General features: G+C 42.9%; 1 protein-coding gene across 7 annotated transcripts in view; it reads left to right on the top strand.

The window, feature by feature from the left end:
• The first annotated feature begins 252 nt into the window (after positions 1 to 252).
• Positions 253 to 14,411, top strand: part of LOC110490129 (integrin alpha-X) — a 57,398-nt gene continuing 43,239 nt past the window's right edge. The window contains exons 1-11 of one of the 7 annotated variants that reach the window (XM_036944433.2): positions 313 to 484; positions 665 to 797; positions 5,290 to 5,384; positions 5,774 to 5,829; positions 6,222 to 6,336; positions 6,542 to 6,672; positions 6,912 to 7,057; positions 9,270 to 9,423; positions 9,695 to 9,827; positions 10,084 to 10,157; positions 10,425 to 10,554. In XM_036944433.2, the coding sequence (XP_036800328.1) occupies positions 430 to 484; positions 665 to 797; positions 5,290 to 5,384; positions 5,774 to 5,829; positions 6,222 to 6,336; positions 6,542 to 6,672; positions 6,912 to 7,057; positions 9,270 to 9,423; positions 9,695 to 9,827; positions 10,084 to 10,157; positions 10,425 to 10,554 (1,222 nt within the window). In that variant the 5' untranslated portion in view covers positions 313 to 429. Of the gene's footprint in view, positions 485 to 664; positions 798 to 5,289; positions 5,385 to 5,773; positions 5,830 to 6,221; positions 6,337 to 6,528; positions 6,673 to 6,911; positions 7,097 to 9,269; positions 9,424 to 9,694; positions 9,828 to 10,083; positions 10,158 to 10,424; positions 10,555 to 14,411 lie in introns of those variants that run through there. The other 6 variants (XM_090200206.1, XM_090200204.1, XM_090200203.1 and 3 more) reach the window with 6 other exon arrangements.

A 14,411-nucleotide genomic window follows, 5' to 3' on the forward strand; every position in this document is an offset into this window, starting at 1 on the left:
ACTTGTGTGTTTAAGGTAGTAGTTTTGGAATTGTTAGGTTAGATTACTCGTTGGTTATTACTGCATTGTTGGAACTAGAAGCACAAGCATTTTGCTACACTCGCATCAACATCTGCTAACCATGTGTATGTGACAAATACATTTGGTTTGATTTGATTTTTGTGCACCCCTCCCCTCCATAGTACAAACTCACGTTTCCCCCCCCCCCCCCCCATCTCTCCGCAGTCTCTCCTGCACCAGTCAGCTCTCACCACCGGGTGGCGGTCACAGACCGTTGTAATCCTTTTAGAACGTCCCTGTAAAAAAAAAGGCGCATTTACCGACCGACTCACTCCTTCATTATCTTGAAAGGTTTCACCACATGATATTCTTCGAGTCGGTGCTCTCCTCATCTTCTCTGCGAGGACTGTAGTGCGGACTTCAGTCGACATGGACAAGCAACTGGAGCACATCCAGTTTTGGTGTTTACTGGGACTTTTGCAATGTAAGGTTATATAGCCAAATCTACATTGTATTAGTAGAATACATTTATAGTAGAGTTATAGTTAAGAGTTTCACCTGTCCTGCCTGAGGAATTGACTATCAGACATGCTGTAGACGCTTTTGTAAAAAGAAAATAAGTATAATTTAAAATGTGTTTGTTCATTTTTTGTTGTTGTTGCAGTCGCACCGTTGACAGTGGGGTTCAGCTTCGACATTCGCTATCCCAGAACATTAAGTGTCTCGGACTCGGAGGCAGCAGGGTCCCATTTCGGTTATCGTGTCTGTCAGTTTGGACCGGCGCAGGGAGGCAGCAGGCAAGTTACTAATCATTAAACAGTCAAACCACTGGGTTCAGATCTCACAATTGGATGTTAATCATAATAACATGTCTGTGTGGGTGGACCATTTCACTGTGTTAGAATCCATGTTAGAATCCATTTTTGGCAACGATTACAGCTCTGAGTCTCTCCGAGTAAGTCTCTAAGAGCTTTGCACACCTGGAATGTACACTATTTGCACATTATTATTTAAAAATTCTACAAGCTCTGTCAGGTTGGTTATTGATCATTGCTAGACAGCCATTTTCAATTATTGCCATAGGTTTTCAAGCCGTATTCAAATCAAAACTGTAACTAGGCCACTTAGGAACACTCAATGTCATTTTGGGGTGGCAGGTAGCCTAGTGGTTAGAGCGTTGGGCTAGTAACCGAAAGGTTGCTAGATTGAATACCGGAGCTGACAAGGTAAAAATCTGTTGTTCTGCTCCCGAACAAGGCAGTTAAAGCACTGTTCCTAGGCTGTCATTGTAAATAAGAATTTTTTTTTAACTGACTTGCCCAGTTTTAAAAAAGCAACTACAGTGTATATTTGACCTTGTGCTTTAGGTTATTGTCCTGTAGAAAGGTGAATTTGTCTCCCACTGTCTGTTGAAAAGCAGACTAACCCACATTTTCTTCTAGGATTTTTTTGCCTGTGCTTAGCTCTATTCCATTTCTTATTATCCTTAAACTCCCTAGTCCTTGCCAATGACAAGCACACCCATAACATGATGTAGCCACCACCATGCTTGAAAATATGAAGAGTGGTACTCAGTGATGTGCTGTGTTGGATTTACCCCAAACATAACTCTTTGTATTTAGGACTAAGTTAATTTCTCTGTCATGTTTTTTGCAGTTTTACATTAGTCCCTAATTGCAAACAGGATGCATGTTTTGGAATATTTTTTATTCTGTACAGGCTTCCTTCTTTTCACTGTCATTTAGGTTATTATTGTGGAGTAATCACAATGTTGTTGATCCATCCTCAGTTTTCTCCTGTCACAGCCATTTAACTCTGTAACTGTTTTAAAGTCACCATTGGCCTCATGTTGAAATCACTGAGCGGTTTCCTTCCTCTCCGGCAACTGAGTTAAGAAGGACGCCTGTGTCTTTGTAGTGACTAGGTGTATTAATACACCATCCAAAGTGTAATGAATAACTTCACCATGCTCAAAGGGATATTCAATGTCTACTTTTTTTTTACCCATCTATAAATAGATGCTCTTCTTTACGAGGCATTGGAAAACCTCCCTGCTTTTTGATTGTTTAATCTGTGGTTGAAATTCCCTGCATAGTCATGACACACTTTGTGTAAGAGCTATTGAAGATTGAAAGCCCCCATGGCGCTTCAATGGGGCAGAAGTCAGTGTGTTATTGTGATTCCGGATGGCCAGATTGCTAGCAAGAATGAGAAGAAACTGCCATGTGGGGAATTGTAAGTGTCTCGTTTCATCTTGTTCTTGATACCATGTCTTGTTTTCAGGTGTTTTGACTTTTTTTATGTTAATGATAATATGGCTAAAATTCTAGCTAACCAACAACTGTAAAGATGTATTTGACAGGAAACAAGTGCTCATTGTGCAAATGTATTTATATTTTCAATAAACATTGGAGATGAAATATAGTTTACATGTTGTCAACAATCTAAGCCAACCCCGTCTGTTTTTCCCCATACTTACGCACGTGTCGATTTAGTTGCTAAACAAGCAATAGACGAGAAAACCGAATATCAAACAAATTTGACATCGGTCTAGAATCAATCCGTTCACCCCTTTTCAGCCATTCACCTTTTAAAGGCATTGTCTCAGTGTTCCCGGAGAGCGTATTCACGGTAAACGCCGCATATGTGGTCTCAATCGGAAATTACCTTTAAATGTCAATCGCGTTATCTTCCGCGGTCTAGATTGAATATAGGCCTAAAACGACAACAAACAGTATTTCATCACTGTCCTCTAATGATTTGATCCAATGTAACTTTATTATTTAATCAGCGGACATCACTGGTATCAATAAAGTTACATTGGATCAAATCATTAGAGGACAGTGATGAAATACTGTTTGTTGTCGTTTTAGGCCTATATTCAATCTAGACCGCGGAAGATAACGCGATTGACATTTAAAGGTAATTTCCGATTGAGACCACATATGCAGCGTTTCCCGTGAATGCGCTCTCCGGGAACACTGAGACAATGCCTTTAAAAGGTGAATGGCAGAAAAGGGGCGAACGGATTGATTCTAGACCGATGTCAAATTTGTTTGATATTCGGTTTTCTCGTCTATTGGATTTGTCAACAAAGCATCATGACAGATATGATGCCAAGTTTTCAAACTACTGGTAGATTCTTTGAGAAGATATATAAAGCGATCTGTGCATTTGAACAACAGCATAAAAACACATTTCACTTTTGCTTGTAAAAAAAACAAATGACAACTGCTACACATGCTGCCACTGTTTTGAACAGATTATATTATACTACATAGAACGAGCAGCCAGAGAGAACGGTCGTCACTAGTTACCACAGCTACAAAGTCATAACGCCTGCCTAGTTTTAAAATGTGAAGACCTCTTCTTTGTCTACACCCGTTCAGCATCGTTCACACCCTCTTAAGCTTTAGCCCCACCCATCTCGTTTCGCTCTCGGAGCGTTCAGAGCGCACACTTGACGCTCTGGCCAATGATTTGTTTACGTCTGGATAACATGAAAATGGCCTAACCAGCTCCGCTGGCAACAATTTCCTAAAATGTTTTTGCAGACGTGCACTGACACCGGCCATATTCAATGGGTGTTGTACAAACATCACGTAACGTTAGCTAACGAGCCAGCCTGCTAATGTTAGCTAGCTAAACAACAATGAACAAAGTGCCAACAATGCCACAATGCTGGGAGCTAACCAACTAGGTTCAATGTTAGCTAGCTAACATTAGGCTCTAACTAGAAAAGCAAACGGCTCTTGGATACGAATAATAACGTCAGCTAGGGAGCCAGCCAGCTAATGTTAGCTAGCCAGCTAACAGTACACTTTAGCTTGAAATGAAACCACTTTGTCAAAATTAGAAACGTGTAATATGTATACATCATCCATGATGGAGGTGTCTCCCTGTCATGAAGACCATGCCACAGTTGCCCTTAGTTTGAAGATGTAATCCGGAGGCAGGTGTTTCCTCCATCTCTTTAGCTATCATACTCTAATTCCACTGATTTCAAAACTTGATCCTCCAGAAAGTGGAGAGCAACACTCATGCAGCTCCACTACACAATACATTAAAAAAAGCCGAGTTCGACAGAATTACCAACACAGACTGACCACAGAAGCCTTCTATAGAGCAGACCAATCCGAACTCCTCTCTCGGCATGTCCAGCCCATTCATTATCTCAGCCAATCATGGCTAGTGGGAAGGTTGCTGGCTTATTCTGAGGCTTAACCAAAAAGGCTCATAATTTAACATTTTTATTCATATTTACAGATGGCATACAAGTTTGTTATTAAGGCACATGAAAGTTCACACAAGGCATTTCCAAAAAACTTTTTTTTTAAAGTTCAATCGGCTCTCCTGTGAAGTCGTGACTTGCGACATACGCCTAGTTTCCTGAATCGGGTCACAAATGTGATTGATTTTCAACCTAACCCTAAGCTTAACCCTAATTTTAACAACACTGCTAATCTTATGCCTAACCCTAACCTTAAATTAAGACCAAAATGTAAATTTTTGTTTTCAGGAATTTGTACGATATAGCCAATTTTGACATTGTGGCTGTGGTAACGAGTGGAAACCAGGGAGATCAAAACAAACATGTTGACGCAATAAGTGAAAACACATTATCTAACTGGGGATAGACAGCTATCATAGTGTCACAAGACTTTCATTTTGAAATAACTTCATATTTTTCAGTTAGATATATTGGTTTCGAAAGACTTGAAATTGGAAGCTAACTAACTAGCAAGCTACCAGTGAGCCATAGCTAGCTAGCTGCTTATCAAAGGTAGATAACTGGTTAATTTGCCCAGAAAATTGGCCAAACTATTTCTCAATGTTTCTCAAAATTACTGTAGCTGCTTAATTAATTTCATAATGCTTTGTGATACACCTGGTTTCATGCTGTTTTAGTCCACAAAACACGTCGCCCTGTCACCAACAGTAGAACCTGACTAACAGAATTGGGGGAAACAAAATTGTCCATGCTTTTTTTGTGCTACCAGATACACGATGAGAAGGTTCTAGCTAGTGTATTGCTCAGCAGACCCAGAAGTTCTGACTTAACAGACGCACATTTGCTTTGTGCTGTTATAATTTATGCTCTAAAATCCTACAATCCAGGCAATCCAGGCACGGTCTATGAGACCACGGAGGCGGAGTGTATTTTGAAAACAGGAAATGTTACACATAACACACTTTCATGAGCATTTAAAACAACCAATTGACCTCTCCTCTCTCTCCATCCCTTCTCTGTCTTTCTCCTCTATTCTCTCCATCCTCGTCTCTCTGTAGTGTGTTGGTCACCGCTCCTTTTCAAGACAATGGGACAGGAGTGGTTTACAGATGTTCTTATGACAGTGGCACTTGTAAAGCTCTACCTGTACAAGGTAAGATGCATGCGCACTATAACCAGTTTGTGTGGCCCCCAAGAATCAGAGTTCTCTCTCTCTCTCTCTATAAAGCTCTGCTGTTGTGTTTTGTTCAGTTATAGTAATTCTCAAGTCCTGTATACATTTCCTCTTTTCACACAATTGCTTCACTGGTTAGTCTCACATCTTGTGGGAGTGTGTGTGTTGTCATTTTGTGTTGTGTGTTGTCATTTTGTCTCATGCATGATTTGTGGGAATGTTTTACTTACCTCATGTGCTTATGTCAAGCTGAGGTTCAGATTGTCGTAGGCTTGTATTGGCAAATTGGTGCAAAATTATTTTTGATACTTTTTTTTAATGTTCGTATGTTAAATCCGTCTATATTCACTTATTTTGTTTTATTTTAGTGGAGCCAGGAGTTTCATTAGGATTGTCACTAGCTTGTAATGCTGACAGAGCTATGGTGAGTTGCTCATCCTTGACTCACTGAGCCGGAGTACTATTTCATTTCTGACCTTTTGAATTTGGGCTTTAAAAAATGGGCCCTTTCAATTTCCCTTCCCCTCTGCAATTATAATCAGGAACTAGCTGCTCTTCACAAACATCCTGTGCTATGTGCTTACCCTCTTGTGCCATTTCCAGTAAATACATTGTGACCCACAGTATGACCTGACTCAGATACATTGTGAGCTATGACCTATGACCTGACACATGAACTGAGTAATGCTAATTCACTCACTTGATTCGCCATGTGGTTGCTTCCACTGATCTCTATGTATTCTTTGTTTGGGTTCAGCCATTCCTGAGATGACATTGTTGTAAAGTCTCCTCTCTCTCTCCATTTCACTGAGCTAGGTGTGTGGACCACGTCAGATCCATGGCTGTGATACTCTAAACTACCTCCAAGGACTTTGTGTTGAGCTGGGGCCACAGCTTACGGTCTCACAAACACTGAAGCCTGCCTTTCAAGGTTATACTATTTGTTTTAGAGGATGACGTGGTCTGTATTCAATTGAGTAAATTATCAATGTCTACTTCAGGTTTTGTGATAACTGTAACTGACATCAAAAACTAACATGTTTGCATTACACAGGACAAGATGTTTCTTTCTGTGAAAGTGCTTTATGTATCCAATCAATCAACCAACCAATCAATCAATCAGTTCTGTGCTGCAGAGTGCCGTGAGTTTGGCTTGGATGCAGTGATTCTGTTTGACGGATCTCAGAGTATCATAACCAGAGACTTTGTCACCATGATCGACTTCATCAAAAACATTATTCGGATGTTCACTGCCCCCCGTGCACAGGTGGGTGTATGGGCCTTCTCTGTGCCCATCTCTGTCCACTCTGTCACGCAGAACTACTGATTATACCACCCTCTTTCTTATTGGTATCTATTGACTCTGTTCCAATATCCACACTAGTATGGCCATTTATAGTAGAATGCATGGCCAATACACTAGCTTTGTTCTAAATAGTATGCTAGTATGGACTCTTTGGACATTGGTCTCAATGGGAACCATAATTGTGTGTCCACTCCTCCCAGGTGGCAGTTGCTCAGTATTCAACAGACACCAGTGCTGTCTTCCACTTTGAGGACTTTGTGTCTGACCCTAACCCTGACAACCTGATGCGATCCGTGGACCATTTCCAGGAGGCGACATACACCCCATCAGCCATCCGCTATGTTCTGTGAGTGACATACACCCCATCAGCCATCCGCTATGTTCTGTGAGTGACATACAACCCATCAGCCATCCAACTATGTTCTGTCAGTGTCATTCACCCCATCAGCCATCTGCTATGTTCTGTGAGTGTCATTCACCCCATCAGCCATCCAACTATGTTCTGTCAGTGTCATTCACCCCATCAGCCATCTGCTATGTTCTGTGAGTGTCATACACCCCATCATATGAACGATTAATAAAACTGTAGTATCCCATTTGTATGTACAGTGCCTTGCGAAAGTATTCGGCCCCCTTGAACTTTGCAACCTTTTGCCACATTTCAGGCTTCAAACATAAAGATATAAAACTGTATTTTTTTGTGAAGAATCAACAACAAGTGGGACACAATCATGAAGTGGAACGACATTTATTGGATATTTCAAACTTTTTTAACAAATCAAAAACTGGAAAATTGGGCGTGCAAAATTATTCAGCCCCTTTACTTTCAGGGCAGCAAACTCTCTCCAGAAGTTCAGTGAGGATCTCTGAATGATCCAATGTTGACCTAAATGACTAATGATGATAAATACAATCCACCTGTGTGTAATCAAGTCTCCGTATAAATGCACCTGCACTGTGATAGTCTCAGAGGTCCGTTAAAAGCGCAGAGAGCATCATGAAGAACAAGGAACACACCAGGCAGGTCCGAGATACTGTTGTGAAGAAGTTTAAAGCCGGATTTGGATACAAAAAGATTTCCCAAGCTTTAAACATCCCAAGGAGCACTGTGCAAGCGATAATATTGAAATGGAAGGAGTATCAGACCACTGCAAATCTACCAAGACCTGGCCGTCCCTCTAAACTTTCAGCTGATACAAGGAGAAGACTGATCAGAGGTGCAGCCAAGAGGCCCATGATCACTCTGGATGAACTGCAGAGATCTACAGCTGAGGTGGGAGACTCTGTCCATAGGACAACAATCAGTCGTATATTGCACAAATCTGGCCTTTATGGAAGAGTGGCAAGAAGAAAGCCATTTCTTAAAGATATCCATAAAAAGTGTCATTTAAAGTTTGCCACAAGCCACCTGGGAGACACACCAAACATGTGGAAGAAGGTGCTCTGGTCAGATGAAACCAAAATTGAACTTTTTGGCAACAATGCAAAACGTTATGTTTGACGTAAAAGCAACACAGCTGAACACACCATCCCCACTGTCAAACATGGTGGTGGCAGCATCATGGTTTGGGCCTGCTTTTCTTCAGCAGGGACAGGGAAGATGGTTAAAATTGATGGGAAGATGGATGGAGCCAAATACAGGACCATTCTGGAAGAAAACCTGATGGAGTCTGCAAAAGACCTGAGACTGGGACGGAGATTTGTCTTCCAACAAGACAATGATCCAAAACATAAAGCAAAATCTACAATGGAATGGTTCAAAAATAAACATATCCAGGTGTTAGAATGGCCAAGTCAAAGTCCAGACCTGAATCCAATCGAGAATCTGTGGAAAGAACTGAAAACTGCTGTTCACAAATGCTCTCCATCCAACCTCACTGAGCTCGAGCTGTTTTGCAAGGAGGAATGGGAAAACATTTCAGTCTCGATGTGCAAAACTGATAGAGACATACCCCAAGCGACTTACAGCTGTAATCGCAGCAAAAGGTGGCGCTACAAAGTATTAACTTAAGGGGGCTGAATAATTTTGCACGCCCAATTTTTCAGTTTTTGATTTGTTAAAAAAGTTTGAAATATCCAATAAATGTCGTTCCACTTCATGATTGTGTCCCACTTGTTGTTGATTCTTCACAAAAAAATACAGTTTTATATCTTTATGTTTGAAGCCTGAAATGTGGCAAAAGGTCGCAAAGTTCAAGGGGGCCGAATACTTTCGCAAGGCACTGTATTTATCCTGAAATTTAACTATGCAAATCAATTAAGAACACATTCTTATTTACAGTAACGTCCTACCAAAAGGAGGAGCAGTCGTTGGGAAAGTCAATCAATAATCAATCCGGTTTATTGCAAGTTGCAACAGGGAGACACTACCAGCACAAAAGCAGAGTAATGTCTAACGGGCCTCTTTGAGACAGGCCTTTTATATTTGTGCTGCTCACGATGGCCAGGAGGGTCACTACTTGAATCAGTCTACTCTAAAGTACTCTAAAAGTCCCCATCTCACTCCCCTCCCTCTTCTACACTGTCTCTACTCTGTCATGTTCTGTCCCCGTCCTCAGAGAAGAGATGATGACAGAAGAACGGGGGATGAGGAAACATTCCAGGAAGCTGTTGGTTGTGATAACAGATGGCAAATCTAACGACCCTAAAGAGACCTTTAACTCTGTCATACCATTGGCCGAGATGAAGGACGTCATCAGATTTGCCATTGGGGTGATTTCATTAATCTTTTACTTGTGAGCTGCATACAAAATGTCACCCTATTCCCTATATAGTGCACTACTTTTGACTAGAGCCCATAGGGTCAAAAGTCATTCACTGTGTAGCGAATACGGTGTTCCTCTGATCTCTCTTTATTCTAGGATTTGTCTCTGGCACTTCTGTTAAGATGATATGGCTGTTAAGTGTTAGATGGCACTTAAAATTAAGAGCAATCTCTCTTTTTTGCTCTCTCCCCCCTCCCCCTCTCTCTTCCCCCTCCCAGGTTGGGAAGCAATTCTCTAGACAAGAGCTTGAGCAGATTGCGTCTTTCCCAAACTTTGTATTTGAGACCAACAGTTTTGATGCTCTGAATTCCATTCAGAATGAGCTTAGGGAGAAGATCTTTGCAATTGAAGGTACAAAAGGATTGGGATTTTTTTTTAAAAACACAACCTATCCATTGAAATAATAACTACAGTAGTTACTATATCTGAATTTAAACATTGAATAAGGAATGTGTACCTTTTACATGTACACCTAATTTGGAAGTTTGTAATATGTGAATTCTAACAGTGGAAATAGAACAGCAGATAATCACAATTTGAAAATGCTTTGTGTCTAGGAAACTGGTATGTTGGTTTGTTGATTATTCTCTTTGTTTTGCATGTTCAGGAACTAACTCCACCAACTCCAGTTCATTTGAACAGGAACTGTCCCAGGGAGGCTTTAGTACCACTCTCTCTGGGGTTAGTGACTGCTCTCTGTCTAGAAAGTGTCTACTGAAGGCCAATCTTATTGTTATTGATTATTCCAGAATATCCTTTCACTGTTAATGTCATGTTTAACCAATGTAATGCTTCCCATTTCAGCAGGGTCTGGAGAGTTCTTGCTTAAAAGAGCATTTGCACTTACTTCCATTAAATATTTATATCACTTTACATCACATTACAGTTTAAAAGTAAAGTATGGTTAAGTAAAGTAACACATTAAGTACTTTTCTCTCTCCTGTGAAGGGTGTGTCTCTGTTTGGGGCAGTAGGGTCATACTCATGGTCTGGGGGCATTGTGGAGGCAGCCAGAGGGGTGAATGCCACGTTCATCAATGCCTCTGCACTGGAGACAGACATGCAGAACTCCTATCTGGGTGAGAATGAAGAACTAAGGGAAATACACTACTCAAGCTTTTACAAAGACATCACCAATTACAGTATACCAATATCACCAATTATAAAGTCTAAATAATACCGCCACTTAGACAACAGATAATCGTGAGAGGAGTGTATGCCTTTATTGTCAAAAAAGACATGCAGAACTATGCCCACAGAACTATGTACTGTATGTATACAATCTCCCACCACTACTGAGCAAAAGAGCAGTGTAAGGAGAAGCATGTGGTGAGGAGACATGAGGTAGCATTCACTACAAATATGTCATGTCAGCAACTTATTATACAGATATACTGGAGATTTTTAGAAACTGACACCAGATAGAGAACCTACTAATGTATCACCACTCAAAATGATTGCTCATAACTCATCTCAAGTTTGTGTTGGTGTGGGACAGAGACATTTGTTTTTATGAAACTAATGTGTACCACTATTTCCATAGGCACTTTTTTCATGTTCTGTTCAGTGTTGGTTCTGGATGGTTTGTGAATAGCTCTGTCAGTGGAGATTATAGAATGATAGCCTGTTTATGTGGTGCCTATTGTAACTGTTCACAGGTGTGGGCACAGTGCTCTACTGTACTCTTTACTCACCTCTGATTATGTTGCCCAAAGTGACAGCAATCAGATCAGAACGTTTGCAGATGATATTACCAACATAGGGCTTATCACTAGCAGTGACGAGACAGCATATAGACAAGAAGTGTCTAACAAGGTGGTGCAGTGAAACAACCTTGAGCTAAATGCAAAGAAAATTATTATGGATTTCAAGAAGCTGGGGGACTGTTTTAACCATCTCGTCCAATATGACGTGGAGCTGGGGGACTGTTTTAACCATCTCGTCCAATATGACGTGGAGCTGGGGGACTGTTTTAACCATCTCGTCCAATATGACGTGGGGCTGGGGGACTGATTTAACCATCTCGTCCAATATGACGTGGGGCTGGGGGACTGTTTTAACCATCTCGTCCAATATGACGTGGAGCTGGGGGACTGTTTTAACCATCTCGTCCAATATGACGTGGGGCTGGGGGACTGTTTTAACCATCTCGTCCAATATGACGTGGGGCTGGGGGACTGTTTTAACCATCTCGTCCAATATGACGTGGGGCTGGGGGACTGTTTTAACCATCTCGTCCAATATGACGTGGAGCTGGGGGACTGTTTTAACCATCTCGTCCAATATGACGTGGGCTGGGGGACTGTTTTAACCATCTCGTCCAATATGACGGGGAGCTGGGGGACTGTTTTAACCATCTCGTCCAATATGACGTGGGGCTGGGGGACTGTTTTAACCATCTCGTCCAATATGACGTGGGGCTGGGGGACTGTTTTAACCATCTCGTCCAATATGACGTGGGGCTGGGGGACTGTTTTAACCATCTCGTCCAATATGACGTGGGGCTGGGGGACTGTTTTAACCATCTCGTCCAATATGACGTGGGGCTGGGGGACTGTTTTAACCATCTCGTCCAATATGACGTGGGGCTGGGGGACTGTTTTAACCATCTCGTCCAATATGACGTGGGGCTGGGGGACTGTTTTAACCATCTCGTCCAATATGACGTGGGGCTGGGGGACTGTTTTAACCATCTCGTCCAATATGACGGGGAGCTGGGGGACTGTTTTAACCATCTCGTCCAATATGACGTGGGGCTGGGGGACTGTTTTAACCATCTCGTCCAATATGACGTGGGGCTGGGGGACTGTTTTAACCATCTCGTCCAATATGACGTGGAGCTGGGGGACTGTTTTAACCATCTCGTCCAATATGATGTGGGGCTGGGGGACTGTTTTAACCATCTCGTCCAATATGACGTGGGGCTGGGGGACTGTTTTAACCATCTCGTCCAATATGACGGGGAGCTGGGGGACTGTTTTAACCATCTCGTCCAATATGACGTGGGGCTGGGGGACTGTTTTAACCATCTCGTCCAATATGACGTGGGGCTGGGGGACTGTTTTAACCATCTCGTCCAATATGACGTGGGGCTGGGGGACTGTTTTAACCATCTCGTCCAATATGACGTGGGGCTGGGGGACTGTTTTAACCATCTCGTCCAATATGACGTGGGGCTGGGGGACTGTTTTAACCATCTCGTCCAATATGACGTGGGGCTGGGGGACTGTTTTAACCATCTCGTCCAATATGACGTGGGGCTGGGGGACTGTTTTAACCATCTCGTCCAATATGACGTGGGGCTGGGGGACTGTTTTAACCATCTCGTCCAATATGACGTGGGGCTGGGGGACTGTTTTAACCATCTCGTCCAATATGACGGGGAGCTGGGGGACTGTTTTAACCATCTCGTCCAATATGACGTGGGGCTGGGGGACTGTTTTAACCATCTCGTCCAATATGACGTGGGGCTGGGGGACTGTTTTAACCATCTCGTCCAATATGACGTGGAGCTGGGGGACTGTTTTAACCATCTCGTCCAATATGATGTGGGGCTGGGGGACTGTTTTAACCATCTCGTCCAATATGACGTGAGACTGGGGGACTGTTTTAACCATCTCGTCCAATATGACGTGGAGCTGATGGACTGTTTTAACCATCTCGTCCAATATGACGTGGGGTTGGGGGACTGTTTTAACCATCTCGTCCAATATGACGTGGGGCTGGGGGACTGTTTTAACCATCTCGTCCAATATGACGGGGAGCTGGGGGACTGTTTTAACCATCTCGTCCAATATGACGTGGGGCTGGGGGACTGTTTTAACCATCTCGTCCAATATGACGTGGGGCTGGGGGACTGTTTTAACCATCTCGTCCAATATGACGTGGGGCTGGGGGACTGTTTTAACCATCTCGTCCAATATGATGTGGGGCTGGGGGACTGTTTTAACCATCTCGTCCAAGCTTTGTGGGCACTATGGTGTTGAACGCTGAGCTGTAGTCAATGAACAGCATTCTCACATACGTGTTCCTTTTGTCCGGGTGGGAAAGGGCAGTGTGGAGTGTGATTGAGATTACGTCATCTGTTGGGGCGGTATGCGAATTGGAGTGGGTCTAGGGTGTCTGGGAGGATGCTGTTGATGTGAGCCATGACAAGCCTTTCAAAGCACTTTATGGCTACCAACCTGAGTGCTACGGGTTGGTAGTCATTTGGGCAGGTTACCTTCGCTTCCTTCGCACAGGGACTATGGTGGTCTGTTTGAAACATGTAGGTATTAGACTCAGTCAGGGAGAGGTTGAAAATGTCAGTGAAGGCACTTGCCAGTTGGTCCGCGGAATGCATCCTGGGAATCGATCTGGCCCCGCGGCTTTGTGAATGTTGACCTGTTTAAAGGTCTTGTTCACATTGGCTATTGAAAGCGTTATCACACAGTCAACCGAACAGCTGGTGCTGTCGTGCATGCTTCAGTGTTGCTTGCCTCAAAGCGAGCATAAAATGTAGCTCATCTGGTAGCATTAAGTTCACGTCACTGGGCAGCTCGTGTCTGGGTTTCCCTTTGTAGTCCGTAATAGTTTGAGCCCTGCCACAACCAACGAACGTCAGAGCCGGTGTAGTAAGATTCAATCTTAATCCTGTATTGACTCTTTGCTTGTTTGATGGTTCATCTGAGGTCATAGCGGGATTTCTTATCGGCGTCTGGATTAGTGTCCTGCTCCTTGAAAGCGGCAGCTCTAGCCTTTTAGCTCGATGGATGTTGCCTGTAATCCATGGCTTCTGGTTGGGATATGTACGTACGGTCACTGGGATGATGTTGTCAATGCACTTATTGATGAAGCCAATGACCGAGGATGTTATACTCCTCAATGCCATTGGATGAATCCCGGAACATATTCCAGTCTGTGCTAGCAAAACAGTCCTGTAGTGTAGCATCCGTGC

The sequence above is a fragment of the Oncorhynchus mykiss genome, chromosome 15, assembly GCF_057628025.1.
Source record: "Oncorhynchus mykiss isolate SJ-2025 chromosome 15, ASM5762802v1, whole genome shotgun sequence".
Classification (NCBI taxonomy): Eukaryota; Metazoa; Chordata; class Actinopteri; order Salmoniformes; family Salmonidae; genus Oncorhynchus; species Oncorhynchus mykiss.